This window comes from Neophocaena asiaeorientalis, unplaced genomic scaffold (genome assembly GCF_003031525.2).
Source record: "Neophocaena asiaeorientalis asiaeorientalis breed wild unplaced genomic scaffold, Neophocaena_asiaeorientalis_V1.1 scaffold7, whole genome shotgun sequence".
Taxonomy (NCBI): domain Eukaryota; kingdom Metazoa; phylum Chordata; class Mammalia; order Artiodactyla; family Phocoenidae; genus Neophocaena; species Neophocaena asiaeorientalis.
Window position 1 is genome coordinate 20,832,332 of NW_020185337.1, and position 27,436 is coordinate 20,859,767.

At 39.2% G+C, this 27,436-nt stretch overlaps 1 protein-coding gene across 2 annotated transcripts; it reads right to left on the reverse strand.

The window, feature by feature from the left end:
• Window positions 1–11,470: 11,470 nt before the first annotated feature.
• Window positions 11,471–26,745, reverse strand: APELA (apelin receptor early endogenous ligand). Of its 2 annotated transcripts, none has more exons than XM_024736134.1 (3): window positions 26,490–26,745; window positions 25,210–25,299; window positions 11,471–12,781 (listed from the first exon to the last, which is right to left on the reverse strand). In XM_024736134.1, exons 1-2 carry the CDS (start codon window positions 26,563–26,565, stop codon window positions 25,211–25,213), a joined length of 165 nt encoding a protein of 54 aa, XP_024591902.1. In that variant the 5' UTR covers window positions 26,566–26,745; the 3' UTR covers window positions 11,471–12,781; window position 25,210. The 2 variants fall into 2 exon arrangements, with proteins under 2 accessions (XP_024591902.1, XP_024591901.1); XM_024736133.1 differs by lacking the exon at window positions 11,471–12,781 and adding an exon at window positions 20,923–21,135 and having other exon boundaries at window positions 26,490–26,743.
• Window positions 26,746–27,436: the final 691 nt, after the last annotated feature.

The following is a 27,436-nucleotide window of genomic DNA, read 5'->3' on the forward strand; positions in this document are numbered from 1 at the left end:
ACCCCCGATAATGTTAGTCTGTTACCGAAGATAAAATGGACATCAAAGAGGTATGTCTCATCTTAACCATTGGAACTGTGGTTTTGCATAAATTCCCCATGGTCATAGCACATGTTGTCATAAATGTCCAAGAGAAGGCATAGATAATCTGACCCACTGAGAAATAAACTGAAATCAAATCAAGCCATTGGCACTTACACATTGGGTTCAGGAAATAGGATGTTATAGGTGTCTCCATCTCCAGTTACAATAGATTATAAGACTAAATGTTAATTAAAACAAGGCATTCAAGATTTGAAATCCATTATGCATGATCTATTTAGTGGAAAGATTAATTATTCCCACTGCTTCTCTGTTTTACTTAAATTTCACCTCTTGTTTAACTTGAAAAGAATGGATTGCATCTCACAGTGAGTTACTACAACCCAAATGCTGTGTTCCCATCCAATGTTGTCTAATTACAAGCAGCGACTGGTAAATATCTGGCCATTACAGATTTGGCCAGTATGTTCTGTTCAGGGCTTATTTCAACAGCTTCCCAGCTATAATTTTCCTTCACCTCCAAAGGGAAACCAGGCAATCCCACGTACATCAACAGCCTTGCCCTGGCAAGATTTTTACTTCATCCAGCTTACTCTAGGAGAACTATTCTATTATGATTTACATTGATGACATCCTTCTTGAGAGATTCATTTGAACACTCAACCTTGGTTGATTTCCTGAAAGTTACTTGGTTAACTGAGAGCATCTCTATCCCTAACACTGTCAAGAAATAGCTATTGACCCTCTCAAAACCCACAACATGAAAACAAACCCAACATCTTCTAGGCCTTTTGGGATTCTGGAAGCAACATATACCTTAAATTTCACTTAGGTCCATTTTTTTCTGTTACTTGCAAATCAGCCCACCTTTAATGATGCCCCTTCCAATGAAGCTGATTAGAAACTACGTTGGAATTTTTGGGGTACTCCTATTAGTGCCCCCAGAAATATCTTCTCTTTAGCAATTTCCTCATGCTTCCTGGAGACTCTGGGCTCCTGTGCTGACCTGCTTAAATTTGCTTAGATTTGTGTCATTGCCATCGCCAGTCACATGCTGGAATTTATTGGACATAGACGCTCCCACAGTGGCAGAGACTGTAACCCTCCCTACCCAGCTCCCCACAATGCCTTGAATTATGGGCCAAGAACCCCGCCAGGTCACCACAGCTACCTAGACCTCCTTACTACCAGATGGAGCCAAACTCAAGCCTTCTGGCCTATTGCCCCTGGGGGAGGGTTGGTCTTCACTGTTCTCAATCTCTTGCCAGATGCCTTGGTGCAAAGGAGGTACGTATAAGTGCATCATGGATATAAGTGCATCATGTATTTGTTTATGTTTTTCAACTATCACAAGATAGTTTTTGTCCCTCTTTTTATATAATCACGTATGTATTAGTCTGCTTGGGCTGCCATAACAGAATATCGTAAACTGGGGGGCTGAAACAATAAAACTTTATTTTATCATAGTTCTGGAAGCTAAAAGATCCCAGATCGAGGTCCAACAGTGTCAGTTTTTAGAGATAGCTCTCTTCCTGGCTCGTAGGCGGCTGCCTGTCTTCTCACTGTGTCCTCACATGCTAGAGAGGAAGAGAGAGCTACCTGGTGTCTCTTCTAAGGACACTAATCCTATCAGTTTAGGGCACATTTTTAATATTACCTTTTACCTTAGTTACCTCCTAAAGGCTCTATCTCCAAATACAGTAATACTGTATTACTGTGTTATTCATATATTACTATATCATTCAGTATATTCATATACTGAGGTTTAGGGCCTCAGTATATGAACTTGGGGTGGAGTGACATAATTCTGTCCCTAGCAACCTATGACATTTTCTCATTCCCCATTTCTCGTGGGAAAGATGTGGGTATTTATTAGAAATCTTGTGCAATTCTAGATAAAACCCTTTGTAAGAAATAAAAGAATACATTACTGGTTCTTCAAAATATACCACAAATGTCATCTGTCACATTTGGCTTTATGTTGAAGAAGCAGTAAATACTTGAAAAATATAGATAATGTAATCTATGTAGGTGAATATGAAAAAGAATCTCTGGATATATTTAAGTATAAAAAGCCATGTACAGAACGCTACACATAGCACACTCATACTATAAAAATAAAGAAACAAAAAAGAATTTCTATTCTTGCATATGTGTACATGAATAGGAAAAAAACAGAAGAAACTTAATAATGGTTATGCTGGAAAGGTGCTAGGAGGCCTGGGGGTCTGAGGTGAGAGAACAATTTGCTTTTTGGTGTACCCTACTTCCACGTGAATTTTTGCTGCATTTATCTATATTTTTCCCTTCAAAAATTCACAACAAATAAATCTGATGTTCACTGGAAAATTGCCTGAATCCAAGTTTTAGTTTTGCCTGCTTAAAGAAAGACCTTTATCTTATTCCTTGAATGGACGGCCATCCCCATGGAGGAAGTCCTCAAACCATATAGTATCTCTGTTCTTTGGACCGTCAGTCTGCTGGCGGAGACTCTGCTTGGGATCTGGGCATCCAGGCTTCTAGCTCAGTGCCTCACATCACAGTGAGATTTTATGTAAGGGCTGCTGGATGAATAATTAGATGTCTTGCTGGGATTGGTGAGTCATCAGCCTCAGTGTGAATAAAGTTACCAGGAGCCATGGTAGAACATATCAGAGTGCTCAGTCTATCTCAACTGAGAGGTTCTGCTGTCAAGCATGCAGGGAAACCTGGATCTGCTCCCAGCCCTATGCTGCCCCCTTGAATGGCATGCAGTGTGATGGAGGCTGTAACTGTCTGGTGGGCCCTGTTCATCCTGGGAAACGTGGGGTGAAGATCCAAAGATGTCAGCTGAGAAGAGAGCCAGGAGAGAAACCTGGGGATCACACACATCTGAGAGGGCTGAGAGGGAAAGATAACCTGTTGAACAGACTGAGAAAGTGCAGTCTGAGCCCAAGGTACAGAATACAACATATACTCAAAAATCAGTTATATTTCTATATTCTGGCAATCAACAACCCTAAAAAGTAATTACGATAATTCCGGTTATAGTAGCCTTAAAAAGAAAAAAGTACTTAGGAATAAATTTAGCCATGGTGCTTTTAAGATTTATACATTGAAAACTATAAACCATTGCTGAATGAAATTATAGAAGACCTGAATAAATGGAAAGATATCTCATGTTCATGGATTGGAAGCCTTCATATGAAGGTAGTAGTGCTACCCAAAGCAATATACAGATTCAGTGCAATCCTTATCAAAACCCCAATTGTCTTTTTTTTTTTTTCCAGAAGTGGAAAAGTTGATCTTAGAGTTTATAAGCTATTGCAAGAGATGCCTAATAGCCAAAACAGTGTTGAAAAAGAAGAACAAAATAGGAAGCAAGCACAGAGTAAAGGTGTTATTGGTTAAATTTGACTAGGCTCTGATGCTGTAACAAGTGAACAGTGACATCTCAATGGCTTGGCCCACAAAGTTTATGTTTTGCTCTTTTGATATCCAGTACTGGAGCTGTGACTGCACCGAGCGAGTCTGAGACCCATATTCTCTGATCTCGTGACACCACCATCACAGAGCTGTTGCAGCAGGACTCAGGAGAGTAGCAGGTCTGGTTTCCAAAGAGTACAGTGACTTGCTGCCAGTATTCCGGCATGGAAAGTAACTGCACAGTGGAGAAGCATGCAAACACTACCGTAGTCAGGAGGTCATCAGGAATGTGTCACGTTGATAGCAGGTACCCTTGATGTGTGGTAAAAACAGCACTTCATCTCTGTGGTCGTCTTCTCAAAATTCATAGCCCTAATCTTACCATAAGAACATACTGAAATTGAGGGACATTCTACAAAAACCTGACCAGTATTCCTCTAAACTGTCAGGGGACATCTGAGGACCTGTCACAGACCAGAGGAGCCCAAGGTTATATGACGCCCAAATGAAATGTGATATCATAGATGGGATCCTGGAACAGAAAAAAGAGGACATTAAGGAAAAACATGAAATCTGAATGAAATACGGAGTTCAGTTACTAATGTATCAATGGTTGTGAAAAATGTACTACAATAGTGTAGGGAAACTGGGTATGGAGGACGCAGCCCTTTGTACCTATGGGATTTGCATCCACAGATTCAACCAACTGTGGATCAAAAATATTTTTTAAAAATTCCAGATAGTTCCAAAAAGCAAAGCTTGAATTTGCCACACCCAGTAATGATTTACATAGCATTTACATTGTATGAAGTATTGTAAGTAATCTAGGGGTGATTTGAAGCATACAGGAGGATGTGCATAGGTTATAGTATGCCATTTTATATAAGGGACTTGAGATCTGTGGATTTTTGTATCCTCGAGGGTGTTGGAACCAGTCTCCCTGCAGACACCAAGGAACGTCTGTATATATGAGAGCTCTCTCTAGTATGCATGCAACTTTGCTGTAAATCTAAAACTATGGTAAAACAACAAAGTTATTTAAATACTATATGAAAGAGCGACGCCGCGATGGTCTGTGACTCTTATGTGCCAGGCAGGAAACAACACACATCGTGTCTACACTCATGTTATCGGCTAGTTCTAGTGACACGACACCACTTGTTTGCAATGTGGCTGGGATCCTTGGGAACCACCTTGCATGCAGGCTACCATATCCTTGAAAGAAAAGGAGAAAGAAAGAAGAAAAGAAGGAAGAAGGCAGCCTGTGGCGGGGGGTCCCAGTGTGTGGAAACCTTTCCTCCTTCACAGCTCCCTCCCACTGGTGCAGGTCCCGTCCCTATTCTTTTGTCTCTGTTTGTTCTTTTTTCTTTTGCCCTACCCAGGTACGCGGGGGAGGTTCTTGCCTTCTGGGAGGTCTGAGGTCTTCTGCCAGCGTTCAGTAGGTGTTCTGTAGGAGTTGTTCCACGTGTAGATGTATTTCTGATGTATTTGTGGAGAGGAAGGTGATCTCCGCGTCTTACTCCTCCACCGTCTTGAAGGTCCTCTCTAAACCTTTTGAATTGCTGGTGGCATCAGCTTCCCCTTTTTGTTTGTTCTTTTACTATGGGATGAGTATTTGGTTTTAATTTAAATACTCTGAGATACAAAATATGACTCATTCCCTATCACAGTTCATGTCACACAAGATTCCTTAAGACAGGAACCCCGTCAGTACAATACCGAATCCTGAAAGGCTGGCCCTGCTTTGTACGGTACAGTGTAACTCAACAGGATGGGGCCAGCCCACCTGCTAGATGCTAATTAACCTAAAGAGTTCATTGTTATGCACTGAATCTCCTTTGGACCCATTGCTTTTAAGAATTACCATCGTCTTCCCTACAAGACTACTTCAGAAGCTGTCTGGCTTTTACCCTTACGCCTCCTGTGTAAAAACTGAAACTGTTCTAAATTTATCAGTGATTAGTTTCTCAGCCAAGGAATATTTTGTATGTATGTTCCTCTCTGAGGCACTTTACAGTCTTGAGCTCTGGTTGCTCCAACTTGTTTTAGCAAGTTGCTCTTCCTCTCCTTCCCCTTCCTGCATATGCCTGCAAAGGCACGCAGCAAACTTCTAATATGTAGTGTGAAACGTATATATGTATGTGTGTACATATGGGCACACACAGGCATGTCTCTGTGCGTTTATACGCACACGTACATTATCTATAAATTCATCTAAAAATGCCTATATCTCTTTCCTGCAGAAGTGAGATTTGGAGGGAGCAGGTCTATGTGTGCCATTTTGTTTTGTAAACCCATTTTTAAAACAAAACACAGCACTAAAATGTATTTACTTTCTTTGCCATTTGAAAACAACTTTTTAAAGAGAAAAAGCCAAGTTATTTTTGTTGCAGGAGAATGGGGTGAGAGAGGATGGTCATGTCCCAGGTCTCAGGTGAGTCCCTGGGATGGGCTGCCAAGTGAGGGTCCTTGGCTTCCTGTGGGAAATAATTCAAGGGCAAGCCATATTAAGTGAAAGCAGGTTTATTTAGAGATACACACTTCATAGGTAGAATGCAGTCCATATCAGAAGGCAAGAACAGCCCTGGGAGATAAACGTTTCAAAGACAGAATGCAGTCTGTCTCAGATGGTGTGAGCAGCCCCGAAATGATATACAGTGGTTAGTTTTTATGGGCTGGATAATTTCATATCTAATAAGTAGGAGGATTATACCAACTATTTTGGGGAAGCGGGCATTTCCAGGAATTGGGACACCGTCCACTTTTTGGCCTTTTATGGTCGGCCTCTGAACTGTCATGGCACCTGTGGGTGTGTCATTTTGAAACCATGCAACTCAGATTGGGACTTGGACCCACAGGCCAGGACTTGACCCCAGCCAAAACCCAGTTCAGGACTTGCCCCCCTGTCTTTTAATTGAGATCACATACCTGGTCTCAGGACTTAATGAAGCTTAGGTTCTTGGTGTCTTGTTGCAGAAAGAATTCTGTGAGAGACCAAGCGAAGGTAAGAAGTGGATCTATTTAGAGAGATACACGTTCCATGGACAGAATGCGGTCTGTCTCAAAAGGCAAGAACAACACTAGGAGAAACACACTCCACAGATGGAGTGTGGGCCATCTCGGAAGGTGAGAAGCCCCAAAGTATGGGGTGGCTAGTTTTTATGGGCTGGGTAATTTCATAGGCTAATGAGTGGGAGGAGTATTCCAACTGTTTTGGAGAAGGGGGTGGAGATTTCCAGGAATTGGACCACCGCCCACTGTTTGAGCTTTTATGGTCAGCCTCGGAACTGTCGTGGCACCTGTGGTTATGTCGTTTAACATCTGCTAATGTATTACAATGAGCATATAATGAGGCCCAAGTTCCACTGGAAGTTAAATCTTTCACCATCTTGATGCCAAAAGCTCAGCTTCTCTGTATGTTGGTGCTGAATCCAATCTCAGAGACAGAGTTTTGGGTGAAGGAGAAAAGGGGAGCTTTAGTACTTTGTGAGGCAAAGGGGGACACAGCAGGCTCCTGCCTTGAAAAATTATGTGTCCCCACTTGGAGAGGTTAGTGAGAAGTTTTATAGTAATGGCTCAAAGGGCGTGTGATCAGCTTGTGGACATCCTTCTGGTTGGTTGGTGGTGAGGTAAGTAGGAGTCAGCATCATCAACCTTCAGGTTCCAACTGGTCTGGGGTCTACATGCTTGTGGGCAGCATACCATCATTAATTGTTAACTTTTCCCACCTGAAGGGGGTTTCAGTATCTGCAAAACAGCTCAAAGATATTGTTGTGTGTATCCATTGATGGGAAACCAGGACCTTGCACCAAGGCTGCACTACTGTTTCTCTTGACTGTTTCTCCCTGGTCTCGCATTGCCTCCTTTCTCTAATTAACAATTGTTTGAATCTGCCAGTTGGAACTCAGGGAAGGTCATGGAGGCAGGTCATGGAGGCCCTGCTCAGTATCAATCTTGGACCTAGTTGGTTCTACCCAGTTTTTGTCATGTCCTCAACAGCTATGTCATTCTTTTAAAGGTTGTACCCTATCCCATTCCCTCCTGTTTCAATTTAGCATATGCTAATGTATCACAATGAGCATACAATGAGACTGAAAGTCTACTGGAAATTGAATCTTCAGCCATCTTGGGCCCAGTAGGTTCTAACCAGTTTTTGTTGTATGCTCAATGGCTATGTCATTCTTGTAAAGGTTGTGCCCTGCCCCCTTCCCTCCTGTCTCATTTTGATACAATTATTTTTAGAATAAAAAATATTCTGCTTAAATATGACAATAAACAAAAGAGTTTTATTTTATGCAGATACTTTTTTCTCTTTAAAAGATAAGTAAACTGAATAATTTTTTAAAGTCCTTGAAAGGAGAGGAAAGAAAATTGGGAGGAATGAAGCCAAACTTTGTTGAATTAAGTATGAGTTGTACAAACAGAGAAATACACAGGTCTCTGGTTAAGTAAGCTGAAGTGGTGATCACTACACTGATCTGCCTCAGTGCAAAAGGTGAGGCCAAGGGCTAAGCAAGGAGAATGGGTGGCTTGTGCTCAAAAAACACAAACTCCCTGATGGCTTTCCAGGAGAAGTTTTTATAGGCAAAATTTGGGGTGAGGGCTGCAGGGTGTGTGACTTTCTTCTGTTTGCTTGGTGGTGAGGTAACAGAGCAGTGCTCCAGGAATCTACTGCTCAGCTAGAAGTTACCATCCTCCCCTTGGGTTGAGGCCTTGGTTCCTACGGAAGAACTCAAAGATAGAGTTATGTATATTCCTTCAGGAGGAACCAGGACTGTGCACCCATGGCTGCATTGTTTCTTTTTTCTTTTTTTAATAAATTTATTTATTATTTTAAAATTATTATTTATTTATTTATTTTGGGCAGTGTTGGGTCTTCATTGCTGCGCGTGGGCTTTCTCTAGTTGCAGCGAGCAGGGGCTACTTTTTATTGCTGTGCACGGGCTTCTCGTTGCAGTGGCTTCTCTTGTTGTGGAGCATGGGCTCTAGGCATGTGGGCTTCAGTAGTTGTGATTATTTATTATTTTAAAATTATTATTTATTTATTTATTTTGGGCAGTGTTGGGTCTTCATTGCTGCGCGTGGGCTTTCTCTAGTTGCAGCGAGCAGGGGCTACTTTTTATTGCTGTGCGCGGGCTTCTCGTTGCAGTGGCTTCTCTTGTTGTGGAGCATGGGCTCTAGGCATGTGGGCTTCAGTAGTTGTGGCTCACGGGCTCTAGAGTGCGCAGGCTTCAGTAGTTGTGGCTCACGGGCTTAGTTACTCCACGGTACGTGGGGTCTTCCCAGACCAGGGCTCAAACTCATGTCTCCCGCATTGGCAGGTGGATTCTTAACCACTGCACCACCAGGGAAGTCCCTGCACTACTGTTTCTTGACTACTCCTTCTTTGTTTTAGCATTCTCTCACTTCCCTGATTAGCAACTATTTGAATCTGCCCTTTGGTACTCAGGGAAAGTCTAGGATGCTGAAGCCTTTTTTCCTACAAACAAGAAACGGGGGACACAGAAAGGATTTGTACCCAGGGAGAGCCCACAGGGTCCTGCTTGATTTCAAAGGCGTAAACCCATGAACCAGAAATTTTTCTTCATTTTTCAGTTGCAGGTCAGGAAACCATTTTTAATTTCATGTTATATAATTTGTGGTTTTAATAAATAGTTTAAAACTTCTCTTATATCCTAGTGCTTAAGAGCATATTTTGGAAGGCGCTTGGCTTTGTATTCCAAGTACTACTATTAATTTACTAGCTGTATGTAGCTAATGTTACTCTCATTTTCTTAGTTCCTGTTTCCTCGTCTAAAAACGGGCAAAATGATACTTAATCCCATAAGGTTTTGGGGAAATCACTTTGCAGAGGCGGAACCCCTTCTTTTCTCCTTTCTTCTGTCCCATCCTTACTAACAAGTGCACTTTAAATTAAACCTAGATAATTAAAAAAAAAGAAAGAGGGCTCAAACACTCTAAAAACAGAACGCCAAAAATTACAATATGAATAACAGTCATCTAAAGTCTTATCACAGGAAAAGAGTGTTTAACAGAAAACACAATTTTTAAAAACAGATTGCAAGTTTAGAACTTTTTTTCATTGTTCAAAGCTAATATTATTAAAAGATTTTTCCAAATGCTGAAAAATTAGAAATATTTTTGTTTTGGTTTACTTATAGTATTTGAACTTTTCATGACACTTGTAGCTAGGTTTATACAAGTCATATTTAGTTAAGCATAACTATATCAGTTATGAAATACAAAAGCTTCCTTCCTTTGGAAGGAAGAAAATAGTGGGCACACTGACCTACTAACACATCATCACAGGAAACATTACATTAAAAATAGAAAAACAGAAATGGCTATATACCAAAATATTCTTTGCTCTTAACGCCAAGTTAAAGACTTTGAAGAATAGTATATGGCCACTTCCATAGCAACTGCCACAGAACAGTTGATATAAGGTATCATAAGAACTTGCGAAAATAGAGTAATGTGATAATCCTGAAAGTGTACAGTCAGGAGATGGTGTAGGTAGTTCTTGTGGATTCTTCGTGTACAATCAGATGACAGATTTCCAGAGCAGCTGACAGGGGCCAGAGCCTCAAATTATCAACCGCACTGTCTCTTACCAAGACTCATTGGAATCCAATTATATGATTTTATAGTAAGATGAGAGCTTAGATATAAAATGAAGCTGGGGCTAGAATCCGGTGTTCTTTCCTTGATCACTCTGGCCAGGTGGAAGCCAAGAATGGAAGATGAAATACAGATCTGGAGTTTAGGGAGTGAAGTCATTTGTTGAAGTGAGAACAAAGGGAAGAAACAGAGGGTTGGAATTCAGGCTCTAATGTGTTAAAACAAGGCTATAGTTACTGATAGGACTAGAATTACCAATTTTTATCTTTTTCCTTAGGCTCTGACATGGCTCAGCTCATCCTGTACTTATCTAAAAGCTTGATATTTTGTCCATTGTCCTTTTTCTTTTCAAAAATGATGTTAAAAATGGTGTTACTTGTCTTGACTACTGAGGTTTTGGGCACACCCTTAAATTTTGTGCCCACCAGGAGAGTGAAAATGATGAAGGGACCAAAGCCCTCACTGATTTCATGGAGTTTGGAAGGGACTGAGCCAAGAAAGAAGGGATCAACATTTACATCTCTTCTTTGGTCCGCTACTCTGTATCTGCTCGCTTCACTGACTCACCCACGACTCCAAATTGAGGTGGCACCATTACTTCTGATACCCTTAGCTACCTTGATTAAACTATATAAAATTTCTTTTCCTTTGTGTTCTGAAAATGTTAGACATTGCAAAGAACTTTTAATAGAAAAATAATAAAACAAACACCAAATCACAGAGAAGGTAAAGTTTAAAGTACACATATTTGACACTCCTCTGGTCTCACCCTTCACCTTGCCAGTGAATAAAATATGGCTCCACTGCCATGGACTTATGCTGGTATGCCACTTTCAACATACATGCCACTGGTTATTGAGTTTTTTAATAAATGTTGAGAGAATCTTTGCCTTTCCTCTGATAATCTTGAATTAGGTAAAAGATCTGCATTGGCAGGGTATGATCAGTCTTAAATGCCCCAATGAAAAGGAACAATGGAAAAAGAGACAAGTACAGGAACATTTCTACCATGCTGTGCTCAATACTCTGAACTTACACAAGTAAGGACAACTAGACACTCAAATCACTGAGTGTTTTATTGAACAATTACTGAAGTTGTATGAGCAGAAATCTATAACCATTTAATTATGGCTGGTTTTTAACTTTTTCTGTGAATGTGAGAGTCTGATCTTGCAAAAGTGTAGGCTTGTATTCCATGAGATGTATCTGAGCTGTATGAATCTTTTCTTTTTTTGTACAAATTATATAAATAAGTACATATATGTCTTCAACAAATATAATTGTTAATAGCTATGTTTCTACTTAAATGCACTTGTGCAAAGGAATTATAATTCATCTAGAAAACCATTTAGAGTTCCCCCCAAATATCCAATTTAAATAAAATAACACATTTCATAAAACATCTTTTGTGTGTAAATTTAATTACAGTACTTTTATAAGCACCTTCCATCCCCCCAAAACACTGTTAACAAGCTGTGAAAGGGAGACAAACTTTCATGTATCAGAATTTATATTTCAAATTCTTTATATATAAATCTCAATTTTTTATTTTGGCAAAATCGGGATTAAAGGTTTATGGCTTCTCCCACTCTAGAATGTTTACAAAGTAAAATTTCTAGTCAAGATATGAATATGTAAATCTCATATCTAGCGTTAACTTACAGTAAAATAATTAAAACTTTATGGCAGTGAGCTAAGAGTCTTTGAATAAATACAAATTAGGAGCATATTTAACAACTTGAGAACAACTAATTATCAGTACAATTCAGACTTAGGATAATGTCCTTCTTTGGTAATCATATCCTTAAATTCCCTCTGAGTTTTTATTTACATGTCTCACCACCACACCCAAATAAAGCCTAGCAGAATGATGAGCACTCAGATATTGGAGACATCACTCTGCTTGAGACTTTATTGGCATAAGTGTATTTTAAATTTCAGTTTTAAGTTGGCCTTTCTAAGAAGCTGTCTATACAGATGAACGAAGGGCATAAAACAGAACTTCAAAAGAAATCAGACATTGGCTTCTTATGATGACATGTTGAAAAATAGGTTCAGAAATAAACATTTCAGCTGTAATATAAACTGAACTACAATTAGTATTTCAGACTTTATTTTACAACTATAAATGGATACTATTCAAAGTAAAAAGTACGTTCATAAACATTAAAGCCTATTATATAACATTGGTAGCAGTTAATAGTTTCTTAGTCTCTCTATATAAATAATCAATGAACCGATAATTTTCTCCCTATTCTGCAAAGCCAAATAGCCAATGCAACTGATTTCAGATTTAGGATTTTTTTTTACAATCACTCAAACATATAAAAAGTAATGTTAATACCTTCGGAAAATTATAAGCATATGAAAGGACAATTTTAAACTCCTACACTTTATACTGTTAGAGAGTTCTAAGACATTAAAGAGTTTTTCTTCTTGAACTAGTTAAGAGTAATAATGTACAGAAAAAGCTAAGAGAATTTTGTTACGCAAGCAAATAATTATACTTCAGACTGGAATTGCTTTTGAATTTATTTTCTCTCTAAAGAGAAACCAGAAAGAAGAGAATCGTGTGAAACTAATAAACCATCCCATTGCTTTCAAACAATTCTGTTTCATACAGAAACTTCTAAGCAATCACACTGTTACGTGGGTGGGTATCTTTTCCTTCACTCCTCTTCTGGTAGACCTGGAGAAGTTAGATAGAGAAGGTCTAGATTTGGAAGCAAAGGAGAAAGAAACACATAATAAGAAATGCTATCCAGCAGACCAATTTACTCATGCTTAATTTCTTTTTATAGCCGATGAATTATGAAAAGTTACCACGGTTTTTCAGTGCTGAAAGCAACTTCATATTTTCCTACCTTTCAATATAAATACAGCACTGTATTTGTTTAAAAGTCTGAATTTATGCTATTAAGGAGGTTTTACAGTAAATTATTTTTCATCTAATAATCTTTTATTTTTGTTTTGTTTTGTTTTTTTGTTTTTTTTTGTTTTTGCGGTACGCGGGCCTCACTGTTGTGGCCTCTCCCGTTGCGGAGCACAGGCCTCCGGACGCGCAGGCTCAGCGGCCATGGCTCACGGGCCCAGCCGCTCCGCGGCACGTGGGATCCTTCCAGACCGGGGCACGAACCCGTGTCCCCTGCATCGGCAGGCGGACTCTCAACCACTGCGCCACCAGGGAAGCCCCATCTAATAATCTTGATTTGCTCAGTGACCCACATTGGTATTCTCAACTATTTTTTTTTAGTATTATGGATATGGATTCCTGACATTTATACCAACTAAGAAGGTTATTTGGAGCAGGTTAAAGAAAGATATCAGAACCAAAATCTTACTTTGGGGTATTTTATTTAACAAACAGAATGGTCCCAGAGAAAGACAAATACTGTATGATATCACTTATATGTGGAATCTAAAAAATACAACAAACTCGTGAATATAACAGAAAAGAAACAGACTCACAGATATAGAGTACAAACTAGTGATTACCTTTAGGGACAGGGAAACGGGGAGGGGCAAGATTGGGGTAGGGGATTAAGAAGTACAAACTATTATGTATAAAATAAACTACAATGATATATTGTACAACACAGGGAATATAACCAATATTTTATAACTCTAAATGGAGTATAAAGTTTCACTGTGTTGCACACCTGTAACTTATGTAATATTGTCCATTAACTATACTTCAATGTTTTAAAATTGTTCTGAGGATTCTTAATACTACAAGACCATTTAATAATTAGTAGTTAGCAATACATTTTAAATACATGGTAGGGAAAAATATAACTAATTTTCACTTAAGAGGATCATGGATATTTTACAGGAAGAGAATTACTGGTGCCAGGGTTTCTCTAGGCAGTATAAATTTTAAAAAATTTATTTCCAGCTTTAACAGAGATATAATTGACATATAACAACATTGTGTAAGTTTAAAGTGTAAACTTTAACTTAAGGGATCCCTTAAGTGATCACTTAAGGGATCCCTTAAGTTCCAACACATTCTAACAAATCTGCACTTTTACTCCCCACTCTCGCAACGTTTTTGACCTCACATTTTACATAACATCATACTTAATGGTGAAAGACTGAATGCTTTCCATCTAAGATGAGGAATAAGACAAGGATGTCTGTTCTCACCACTTCTATTCAACATTGCACCAGACTAGTTAGGGCGATTAGACAAGGAAAAGAAAAGGCATCCAGATTAGAAATGAAGAAGTAAAACTACATCTATTTGCAGATGACATGAGCTCATACATAGCAAATCCTAAGGGACCTACTAAAATCTATGAGAATTAATAATTTCATTAAGGTTATAGGATATAAGGTCGATAAGCAAAAATCAATTACAGTTCTATATATTAGCAATGAATAATTCAAAAATATAAATTAAGAAAATTCCACTTACAATAGCACCAAAAGAATAAAATATCAGGAGTAAGCTAAACAAAAGAGGTATAAAAATTGTATTCTAAAAAATTATAAAATGTTGAGATAAACTAAGTTAGATCTGATTACAGTTGACCCTTGAACAACGTGGCAGTTAGGGGCACTGACCCTTCACACAGTTGAAAATCTGCGTATAACCTTACAGTTGTCGCTCTGTATCTGTGGTTCTACATCCACAGATTCAATCAACCACGGATTGTGTAGGACTGTGGCACTTACTTAGTGAAAAAAATCCACGTTAAGTGGACCTACACAATGCAAACCCATGTTGCTCAAGGGTCCATGTTCATGTATTGAAAAACATAATTGTGAAGATAGCAATACTTCCCACATTGATCTACAGATTAAAGATAATGCTATCCAAATCACAGCTGCCACTTTGCAGAAACTGACAAGCTGATATTAAACTTCATACGGAAATTCAAGGAACCAGAATAACCAAAACAATCTTGAACTACAAAATTGGAGAACTCACACATCCTGATTAAAAACCTTGCTATAATAATGCAATCATCAATAGAACTATTATAGGATTAGTTCAAGGATTGACATTACATCCATGAAATAGAACTGAGAGTCCAGAAATAAACCCTTACATTAGTGGTCAACAGATTTTTGACGGTAGTGCCAAGGTAATTCAATGAGGGAAAGAACAGTAATTTCAACAAATTGCACTAGAACAATTGGATATCCATATGCAAAAGAAGTTGGACTCCTTCCTCACACCATACACAAAATTTAACTCAAAACGGATCATAGACATAAATGTAAGATATAAAACTTTTAGAAGAAAATATAAATGTAAATATACGTGACCTTGGATTAGTCAATGGTGTTTTAACATATAAAGTACAAGCAACCAAAGAAAATATAGACAAACTGGACTTTAACAAAACTAAAAACTTAGGCTTCCCTGGTGGCGCAGTGGTTGAGAGTCCGCCTGCTGATGCAGGGGACACGGGTTCGTGCCCCGGTCCGAGAAGATCCCACATGCCGCGGAGCGACTGGGCCCGTGAGCCATGGCCGCTGAGCCTGGGCGTCCGGAGGCTGTGCTCCGCAACGGGAGAGGCCACAACAGTGAGAGGCCCACGTACTGCAAAAAAAACCAAAATAAAACAAAACAAAACAAAAAACTAAAAACTTTTGTTCTCAAAGGACAACATCAAGAAAGTGAAAGGACAATCAATAGAATGGAAGAAACTAATTTGCAAATCATATATCTGATGAGGGCCATGTATTCAAAATATCTAAAGAATTTTTACAACTTGACAATAAAAAGACAAGTAAGTCAACTGAAAAACATGGGCAAAGGATTTGGATAGCTGTTTCTCCATAGAAGATAGACAGATGGCCAGTGGATACATGAAAAGATGCTCTACATTGTTAGTCATTAGGGAAATGTAAATCAGAATCACGAGATACCACTTCACATGCACTAGCATGGCTATAATAACAGGTACTGGTGAGAATGTAGAGAAATTGCAACACATATATTGTTGTTAGGAATGTAAACTGCTGTAACCACTGTAGAAAATAGTTTGGCAGTTCCTCAATAAGTCAAACACAGAGTAACCATATAATGCAGCAATTTCACTCTTGGGTATACACCCAAGAGAACTGAAAAGATGTTCAAACAAAAACTTGTACATGAACGTTCAGAACAGAATTATTCTTCCCTCCTTTAGACAACGAATCATCCCAAATTGAGGAGGGGGACTTTGAGAGCAAGATTTATGATTCTTTCCCCTTTTCCTCTTTTTGTGAGTGTGTATGTGGATGCTTCTGTGTGAGATTTTTGTCTGTATAGCTTTGCTTCCACCATTTGTCCTAAGGCCCTATACGTCCGTTTTTGTTTTTTTTTAATTTCTTTTTCTTAATAATTATTTTTAATTTAATAACTTTATTATATTTTACTCTATTTTATTTTACTTTATCTTCTTTCTTTTTTCCTTCCTTCCCTCCTTCCCTCCTTCCTTCCTTCTTTCCTTCCTTCCTTCCTCCCACCGTCCCTCCCAGAGTTATTCTTAATAGCCAAATAGCCATGGTGGCTTACTCCCTTGCCATAGCGAGCTCTGAATATATAGGCTTTGCTTGTTCTCACTGAGATGATCTTCCTTTTCTCCTGCAGAGTATTACCACTCTGCGTGAAGAGGTAACGGAGGCCAAAGGAATGGCTGAAACGGAGCAGGAGAGAGTAGAGAAACTCCGCCTTGCAAGTCTTTCCAGGTAAGATGACACCTGCCTAGGAGCCAGAGTCAGCTGAGAATTTAGCAGAAAAGTATAAGTGTGGTATCCTGGAATTTAAGGGAAGGGATTTTTGCAGATTGAGTGCAGTCAGTTGCTAAATTCTGCTGAGAAATCAGAGGGAAAACTAAGCAAATGAAGATGATTGACGTTATTTTAAAGAAGGCGTAAGATTAGAGTAGGTTAAAATGTGCATGGAAAATAATGAATTGGAGACGAGGGATACAGAAGACTCATTCGAGAGCCTGGACTAAGGAGTGTGTGCGTGTGTTGTTTTACTATGTAGCCTTACCAGCGTTTAAACCTCACCTCCGTGTCGACACGACGATCCAGAGGGCAGAGAGCATGAAGACAGTGTGAAAGTGGCACTTTGAGATTCCTGAGAAAGTGGGAAGGGAAGGGATCCATACACAGATGGAGCAATGGTCAGACCTTCCATGAAACCCAGAGGAAGAGGAGGGTCAGGGTGGGCAGAGTAGGAGGGGGATTAGATGGGAGTCTTGTTTTGTACTTGGAGGCTGAGGGATATACCATGTGATGACTTCTCTTTTCTCTGTGATATGAGGCAAGGCCATCTGCCTGAAGATTAGGGCCTAAAATTTGAGGTGAATAGAAGAAGTTAGAAGCAGTTATTGTGGAGCGCAAGGCAGCAAGTTGACCACAGATATGTAGGTTTGCTGTACAGTTTGGGATTCGATGAAGAATTTGAAGCATTTCCAATCTGACTTCTTATGTATTCTCCAGCAGCAATAACATATCTGTTTGAAGACTTCAGGATCCTTCCAGAACAATGAGATGAAAACAGAGCAGCAGGAAAACGTGTAATACTGGCAGCAATTATGGAACTAATGAATGATACAGTCTTAGCAAGAGAAAGGGACCAGTCAAGGGTCAATGCTCTGGAAGGCCTGATGGGGTTAGAATAGTGGCAGTGGCTGACCCAAGCTCTAGGCATGACCACAGGTGTGCAGGGCCAAGACCAGTGAAGGAGGCCTTGGGAAAGCCTGTCTATTCTGCCTATTTCTCTTCTCTAATAGAATTTTAACAAAGCAAAGCAGAAGACATGTGGTTTGCATTATTATTTTGTTTATAAATATTCTGAGTGGTAACAGGTAAGCTCTCAAGGATTTTAATTATAAATTAGCAATATTCTGAGGAATTGTAGATACACGGACAAGATTTTTAATGTTTCTGGTGAAAATTGCTAATAATTTTGTTAAGATCAGGAAAGTTTAGAATTCATCTCACATTTTGATATTGTTGCTGGTGTGGAGAGAATTGTGGCATTCAATATCACACATCACTATTAAAAAAAAAATACATCCAAAAGTGGAATGCATTGAAGGAGTTAATGATAAGTGATTTTGTTTTTCTCAAGTCACTTAAAAAATATTCTCTTGTTATTGTCTAAGAATAATATATTTTTCAAATACATTACTGCTATGCAATAATAAAGTTTACCTGATATCACTAGGTCACTAATTGAATACATAATTGAGAACAAACAAAAAATTTATGCTACAAAGAAATTTTAGATTCCTAAACATGTTAGACAACAGCTACCTTAACTAAGTATCTGCAAAAAGAATTATTACACACTTTGTAATGAGAAATCAGTTTCCAAAGTGAAGAATACTCTGAGATTTGGCTTTAGTCCATCATATACATATTTTGCATAGGGGAATGTACATGTATTATAATAATATATATGTAAAACATAGCTGTATATTTAAGTATTCAGTATGTTATATTGTATATATTATCATAAAGGCATCAGGTTCTTTATAAAAAAGTTTTATTTCATCGGTAAATTAGGAACATTAGGGATTTTCTCTGACATGGTCTTCGGACACTAGACTATGATGAACTGAGAAAACAGTAATCTTCTATATTTTATTTAGTCTTGAGCAAGACGTCCTACAGATACTGTAGTCCATGCAAGAATCCCCTATACTTCAAGCTGCTCTCCGCTATTCACACACTATAAAGGTTTACAGGCTAAACTTTAGGGGCCAAGTCTTATCTTCAAGGAGCTCACATTCCAGTACTGGTAAAATTTGATGAAATAAAGTAGAATATGATAAATGACTTTAAAAACCTGCTGATAAAAATGCAGTGACTGTTGAGAGTGGAACATTATTTTAAGCTCTTTGGATGAGGGCGGGCCTCATATAGGAAATGGAGTTGGAAGAGAACCCTGGGGGAGAGGCAGGGTTTGCACTTGGTGAGATGAGCGAGGAAGAGTTCAGTCTGGCAGCTAATATCAGGAAATAAAGCTGAAAATGCGTGTTGGGGCCTGACGGTAGTACCTCTTAAATTCTAAGACAATAAATATTGATAAAAGTTTCATTTCATTTCTTTGAGCAAAATTGTTGGAGTGTCTGCTGTATCCCAGGCACTTTTTTCGGCTGAAAATAGGAAGATAAATAAATGCAACCCAATGATGAGTCTAGCTAAGCTACCCCATGGTGTTGCTGCCAGGCATGCATTTTGTGTGGGGCCTTAAACTGACACCAGCGCCTCCCACAAACGAAGCACATGCCCTGGAGAGCAGTGAAAGGTCACAAGCAAATGGAAGTTCCTGACGTGAAGCCCCAGCAGCCCTTGTGATCAACAGTCTCCCTGTCTCCCAGGGCCTGGTTACCTTATGTGCCCCTTAGGTAAGACCCCCTGGGGCTTACCAAAACCATGCTCTTTTGGTCTGAATTGACTTATCAGGCCCTTGCCCAGGAATCCAAAGGACTCCACCACAGACCCTACTAAAGGCACGTGTGTCCCCCAGGTCCCCTCTCTCTGTCTGCACTCTGCCTTGGCCTCCCCATGTGGCCCCTTGGGGCATGCCGGGTGCTTCTTCCAGGACTGTAATAAACTTCTCTATTTCAACATATCTGTGGTCAGGTGTTGCAGTAAGGCTCACTATTCTGTACTCTGTGCTCCACTTAACAAATGTTAATTTAACAAAGTCAGAACACCCACACTCTGCTTTCAGAGAATTTCTAGCGTGTGGAGGGAGGTAGGGAGGAGTCCAGTCAGTTAACACATTATTACAGGGCAGTGAGTCGGGTATTTTGACAGAAGTATGTGCAAACGGGGCTGAGAGCAAAAAGTGGGCATCTAATAAAATCTGTAGGGGTATCAAAACCAGGGGAGGTGTCTTGAAGGACGACTTGATAGTGAGGAAAAGAGTAAGTAGGCAGAAGTGTAGCTTGAGGAAAGGCAAGAGGTGAAGAATGGACTGACTTTAAAGCCATGTTAATAATTCTAGCTACTACCTGTTTAGCACTTACTATGTGCTAGGTACAGTTACGATAAGGTACATACCATTATATTACCAGCTCCATTTTCCAGGTCTGGAAGTGAAAGGAGGCTTAGAAGAGATAAGTGACTTACCAGAGATCACCAGTGGGTGAGCTGTGTAGCCAGAGCTAGAACCTAGGCAGTCCCGTCTTAACTCTTATCCACTCTGAGAAAGGGCAGGGGAGAAGAGGTGATGCCGCAGAGGTACCCTTCGTAATGTGTCCTTTGTTAAATTATGGGAGTTCTCACTGTCCTGAAGGCTACAGAGACAGTTAAGGATTTTAATCAAGGTGTGACATGATTGGATTTACAGTTTAAAAAGATCAGATGATAAAACAAAAAATGGATTTTCCAGAAGAGACCTGGAGGCCGGAGTGGTCAGTTAAGGTGTGGCAGTCATGTTGGAGAGATATAACAGGCACTGAAATAGTAGTAAAGAGATGAAAAGGAGGAAGCAGGCTGTCAGGTAGAAATGACAGGCTGAGGAACCGAACGGAACTGGACACCAGGGCACTCTGCTCAGACGTTTAGGTTGGGACAGTACCACGTTACATTTCACAGCACTGCCTAATACACAGTAACTTTGAGAACACAGGGGACATACTTGAGTGGAAGGAATTAAAGAGTTTACTTTTAGCTATTCATTCAGTCGCTCATCAAATATTTCTGAAGAGCTGATGACCAAAGCAAAGTTCCTGTTCTCATGAAACTTACATTCTAATGAAGAGAGGAAGATGCTAAACAAACAACAGAGTAAATACGTGTTATGTCACATGGCATCACGTATTATGGAGAAAAACAATCCAGGAAAAGGAAAATTGGAAATATCTTGGGCAGGTTGAAGAATTGCTTTAAGACTTTATTTTGGTACTGCTTTTTTACATAAAGGATCATCAGGGAAGTCCTTCCTGAGGACATGCATGGTATTGGAACAGAGAGCTGAGTTACAGGAATAGCTGTGCAGAAGCCATGGTGGAGATCTGCATGTGCACTGTGGCCATGGGCTTCGAGTATCTGCAGGGCAGCTGAGGTGATTCCAGGTAGGCAGTTGGACACCCTGTACAGGTCCTGAAAGGAATAGTGATTTATTCCAGAGATGGTCAGAAGGGAGCAGGGTGTCTTTGAAACCAAGGAAAATTCATTCTACAACTTGACGCATGGAGACAGCTGATGTGTTCACTGAATTTGAGAAGAAGGAAGTCACTAGGGACCTTTCCCAGAATGCAGTGGGAACAGTGCATTGAAAATACATGGGAGGAAAGGAAGTAGCCACTTTTCAAGAAATTGGGCTGTGCAGAGAAGAACCTGAGCTGGTCACTAGAGAGCACTATGGGGCCAAGGGTGCACCTTCTTTCTTTTTCTTTTCTTTTTTTTTTAAAGATGAAATAGATCAGTTTTGACATATTGAACATGCTAGGGAAGAAAGGCAGTAATTGTTGGATCAAGGTTCCTGGGGTGTGGAGAGATGAACCATAACCAAGAAAGGAATCTCCTAATGCAAGACTAGGAGGGGAAAACAGAAGACGCTACAGATGTAGCTGTTTGTAGTTTGAGGGCAGGGTCTGGTTTTGAAGCTTGATTACCTCCATTTTCGCTGGGAAGAGGAATCATCTCTTGCTGTGAGTTGGATAAGGAGGTTAAAAAGTTTAAGGAAACTGGAGGCCATTAAAGGCTTGAAATAGAACTGAATGGGAATCAGAGGTGCTTAAAAGTAAGAAGAGTTCTTTGCAGAGAGCGCCACTGAAGTTGGAGGTGAAGTGCTCCCCTAAAGTGGAGATTCTGCGCTGAAGGCAGAGTTGGCTTTCGGATAAGACGAAGAGGCAGAATAGAGTGAGAAGGGCCAGGACAACAGGATGGTTGCATAGGGTTTGGAGGCAGAGCAGAGATTTGGTCAGGGGTGGGGGGGAATCATGACTTTAAGGGCGTAGGAGTAAGGCAGACAGTATGGAGGCTGGTTGTCTGGGTGTGGAGAAAGCACACAGAGACCCAGCGTCGGAGTGGAATGAAATAATACAACTGAATCTATATACTAAACAGACTCACAGGCATAGAAGACAAACTTACGGTTACCAAGGGGACAAGTGAGGGCTATGGGGATTACCAGATACAACTACGATATACATAACATAGGTAAGCAACAGGGACCCTACTGTATAGCTCAAGGAGCTACATTCAATAGCTTGTAATAACCTACAGTGGAAAAAAATCTGAAAAAATATATAACTGAATCACTTGGCTATACACCTAAAACTAACACAATGTTGTAAATCAACTATACTTCTACAAAACAATTCTTTTTAAAAAGGCAGAAAATAGAGAAGTAGAAGCATGTACATTTCAATGGTAATCAAGGGTCTCAATTTTAAAAGGTAACTTTACCAAAAGTATTTTCTTAGCCATTACCTCTGGGAAAGGAAAATGGGCAACAGAGGAGGGTGGAAGACTTTTACTTTTGACTTTACAGTATTCTTCCAGACTGTTAGAAAAAAATGTTATACCATGAACATGTATTATAACTATTATTAAAAAGCTAGAAAGAGTATGTGTTAATGGAGTGTGTCGTTACCTAGAGCACATATTTATCGATAAAATCAGGGCTGTAGTGAGATGATACTGTTGGAAGTGGACATCATCAGAGTCCCCACCTCAAAGCCCCTACCTCATTTCCACATCAGCCTATAAGTTCAGATTTCCTGACACCCTTCTTTTGCTTTCCTTCACTCTAATTCACTTAGGGCTGAAGGTAATGCCAAAATATTTGTGAGAAAAAAAAGTATTAGAAGATAAACTTTATATGGCAAGATTTTCTATTTAATTATCTCAACAGTTAGGAAATCTCACTGAGGATCTTTGAGGGGGACTCTGTGAGAAGGAAAAATTGACGGAGTAAATGTAATCGGGCTTTCCCATCAAGTGAGCTGAAAGTCTAAACCACTCTAAAAGGTTAATCTGTAAAACTTCAAAGTCAAATGTTTACCTTACCTATCCCTTTACAGTCTTCCTTGACCCTAACTGAATGAAGTCAAGACATGTGATTTTATCTAAAGCACGTAGAAAACAGAGGGGGACAAATGAAGAGAGATTCAGCCTCAGAGTTCCACTACTTATGTCTATAGTGCCTTTATCTAGTACTCAAAGTACCTTTGTTGCAAGACATATAAAAAAGATGCAAGTATTTAGGGCAGTGAGACTCATACTATGAAACTTGAAGATAGCACTTAGAGCACTGGTTGACCAAGCTCTTGGGAAATTATCTTTTTTTTTAATTTTTAAGAAAATTTTATTGAAGTATAGTTGATTTATAATGTTTTAATTTCTGCTGTACAGCAAAGTGATTCCGTTATACATATATTTTTTTTTCATGTTCTTTTCTAGATGGTTGATCACTGGATATTAAATATAGTTCCCTGTGGGGAAATTAATGTTTTTCTTTCAGTGGCTCTTATACTAATGCTGGATTCCAAAATGTGACTTTTACACATTCTTCAAAGAACTGTAGCTGGAATGTAGGACTAGTCTAAACACTGAGAAAATGGATGCTGTAACCTGAGCAGTTCTTTAAAAGGATTACCCAACTTTTGTAAAGGATTGCTATTATTAAATAGTTTATATGGCCTCGACTTACGTTTCCCTTTGGTTTACAGATTTGCTTTATAGGTCAAAATTTTCCTTAACTTTGACAATTCAAATTTCACTACTCTATCTTGTTTACTTACAGCCCTAGTTTTTATGGCAGGTGTTTGGTGGAGAAAGCCAATATAACCTGTGGCTGACTAAGGGCTTTTGTCTGCATTTGTGAAGCATCCTTTCCTGCATATGCAGGAATTCCCTTGCTACTGTGAAATGCCTCTTTGTTATCTGTGGAGGAGTGCTGGAAAAATCGTGAACTTCTCCACTCCTCCTAAGCACAGATTTTACCGTTATTCATATGAGAGACTGAAATTCATTATCGACATACACCAAAGGATTTTTTAACATATAAGACACTTTTAAAGCATGTTTTAGTCCCCATTAATTGGCTTCTCAAGAACTTCCTCTTGTATCTTTCTGGATTTCTCCACCAAATTTCTTTCTCATATTTTGATAGCAAAGATTAATTTGTTACAGATGCAGGCGTAGAGAACTTGTCTACGGGTTTTTGTCTCAGTCCTCTTGGTAAATGCTTATTACTGAACTGCTCTTCCTTTATTTAATATCCCACTACAGGGTCTTCACTGGTTTGAAAAGCGTGTATTAAACACCAGGCACAGCAATCATTCTTTTTCCTGAATGCATAGTGCCATAAATGCTCCAGTCCGCAGGCCAAATGAATAGGCTAATTTAGCAACGGCCTGTGTTATGTTAACCAGCTGAGGGATATTTCTATGACTTTTTTTTAAAGGAAGCTATATTTCATGTGAATTAAAGAGCTTAAAATAATTACAATGGAATGTCAAGTTTCTTATTTTTTAGTGTGAAGTAACAAACTTGGGCGGTGTTTGATGTTAACTGATTCAAGCAGTATTACTGGTGATGGTGGTAGTGTAAAATCAGGAACAAAATTCCATTCAGAATTTATCCTTAAAGATGCAACCATCATGACCAATTCTATTAGTGAAGCTGGAAAGCTGCCCTGTCATTAATATTAAGTTGATTTTATATGTGAAAAGAAATATTTTCAGGAAAAATAAATTACTAAGTGTTGAGGCTAATAGATCATCCATTTGGTGGTGTTGGGCAAACGTGTGCGAATGCTTTCAAGCATAGAGTGGTGTGAATGGGAAACGTGCTTGTTCTGGACCACATAGAGAGCTAGTCAGAGATTTTCAGAACACGTGTTTAAAGATACCTTTATAATTAATTACATTCTCCTCGTGCCTGATTTTTTTAATTATGAAAAATTTCAAACACACACAATGGTATTAATCCCCATATAACTATCACTCAGGTTCAACAATTATCAAGATTTTCCTACATTTTCCTCCTCCATCCCATTAAATGATTAAAGCCATTCCCAAACATCATTTCATTTCACTGTTAGTATGCAAACCATTAGTATGCATTCCTTAAACTGACATCACTCTAAAGCCATTTAAGCATTGTCAGGTATCTCTAATCTGGAACATCGCCTAAATGTAGTAAAACTCTTTCCATCAGAAATACCTCAGGGGAAGGGCACTCGTGAATGGAGAGGCATACATCTCCTCTGAAGGCAGTTGTACCTGTGTAATTTTCTTCTCATTGCCAAATTAGCTGAAAAAAAAAAAAAGAGGAAAATATCAGGGGCGTTTACAGAAAATTAGTTGTTGTTTAATCTGTAGACTGTGAGGGAATACTTTCGATCCAAATTATACTGTGATTATTTGCTCTCTGTTCGGATGTGATTGTGATATAAAAAATTAATGGGATGCAAATTCAGGACGGGTATTCCTAACAGTTCATTGTTGATGGTGGGATTTAATAGTAAAATTCTTCTCCTACATGACTTCTTTCTAAATGTTTCTAGACTTCTTAGTTTACGTAGTGAATTAATCACAAATATTTTACAAGACTATTGTCCAAGTTGCTCTGTATTTTGAGAGGAGAAACAATTTGAATAGCAACTGCTATAAACAGTAAGAAGGGATCAGCTGCTTTCTGAATTGCTAACTTGAAACTTTTTTCTTATTTATGTAAAGAGGTCAGACCTGGAAACGTCATTTGAAATAGTCTCAGTGATCAAACTTCTAACTAAAAGGCAGAGACTGAATGTTTAACCAGTTATGCACCATTTTCTGTTGTAAATGGAGAAGTATATTATCAAGTGAATAATCTAACATATTTAGATATAAATGGTGTCACCTTTCTATTTAAATTTGGGTTGGCTTTTTCCTTAGAAAACGTTCTAATTTTTTTTTCTTTTTTACTTGGCAGCGCTTTGAAATCTTAGATATTTGGTTCTGAAGTAAAAGCACTTTAAAATAACTTTGTTTACTAAATCCCTGTTAGTTAAGAACAACATGACTGATATAATCCTTGAAAAATGTGTCAAGTAAATTAATATTATTTATCTTGACCACACATATTTTTGACTTTTTTTGGCTCTGTAAGCACAATAATGCTAAAACGGCACTTTTTAAAGTGACACACCTAACTATGTATCTAGAAATAACAGCTCTCTTTTTACTTATAAGGACACCATATCTATGATAGCTTTGGAATCAATTTTCTTCGAATTTAGAAAAATAGTGGTCAGATATTTATCATCATTCTAAAATCCAGCTATTTTTTAAATAGCCAAATAACAGACCTAACGGGACAGATAACATACTTCTGAAATCCTACACACTCACCCCCAAGCACACCTACGCGATTTCCGACAGAGACACAGTCATGCTCAGAGGCCCATTCACACAAACAGGCACGAAAACAAGTCACTCGGTACAAATCCATCCAAGTCCTACCTGGTCTCTGTCCGGGGGTAAGTAGAAGACTCATCATAAAAACAAGAAACAGAAAAAAGAATTGTTGCAATCTCATTTTTCTGCCACACTGCGGTGGAGCAAAAGCTCGCAAGGTAAACCCAACAGTCTTTGAACAGTCTCTGCGGTATGTGTGTGGCGCTCTTCACATTCTGAGGACAAACCTCAGAGCACAGCCAGCTGCGTTTTCCAGAAAGGTTAATGCTCCCTGCAGATAAGGTTACTGGTGCTGTTTTGCGGTCGGAGCCCCTCGGCCCCAGACCCCTCCTCCCGCCCCGGCCACGCCCCTTGATTTCCATAAGTAAATATTGGTGAAATAAACCAGTCAAGCGTCCTGTGACTTGGGTGGAAATGTCCGCCGCCGACTCCTAGGAGAGGCGGACTGCGCCCAGAGCAGGGTGTGGAGAGTGTGTAGAACCACACACTGGCCGGGCTCCCTCCCTCACCATTTACATCCCTTTACACTTTGCATTGTGTACATCGGTGTCACATGCAGAAACCCAGAGGAATGACAGGAAGTCTCTCGTCCCTTTCAGAAGGAAATCTGAAGCTCTAACTTAGACTGCCAAATGCTTTGTGGCGGAACACGTGCTGAAATGCTTTCTCTTTTCCAAACCTAATGCAAGGTGGTGCCTGTTTGCCCCAAATCTCTAAATTTCTTAATCTATGTGGGTTTACATCAATAAACATTCCTGGGATTTAGAATGTTCTGAAATTAATCTGAAAAATGTTCATCTTTTTTATTTTGTAAAGTGCAATTTCTAAAGTAACAGAGATCATTTTCATCTGCAGCGCATCCAGGATTTTAAAAAAGTAAGTTCAGGCAAGCCACAAATTCACGAAATCTGGGTTCTGTTAAAAGACATATATGGCGGCTGATATACTTCGGACACAGAAATTAGGAATGAGCTCAGAAGACAAAAGCAGTC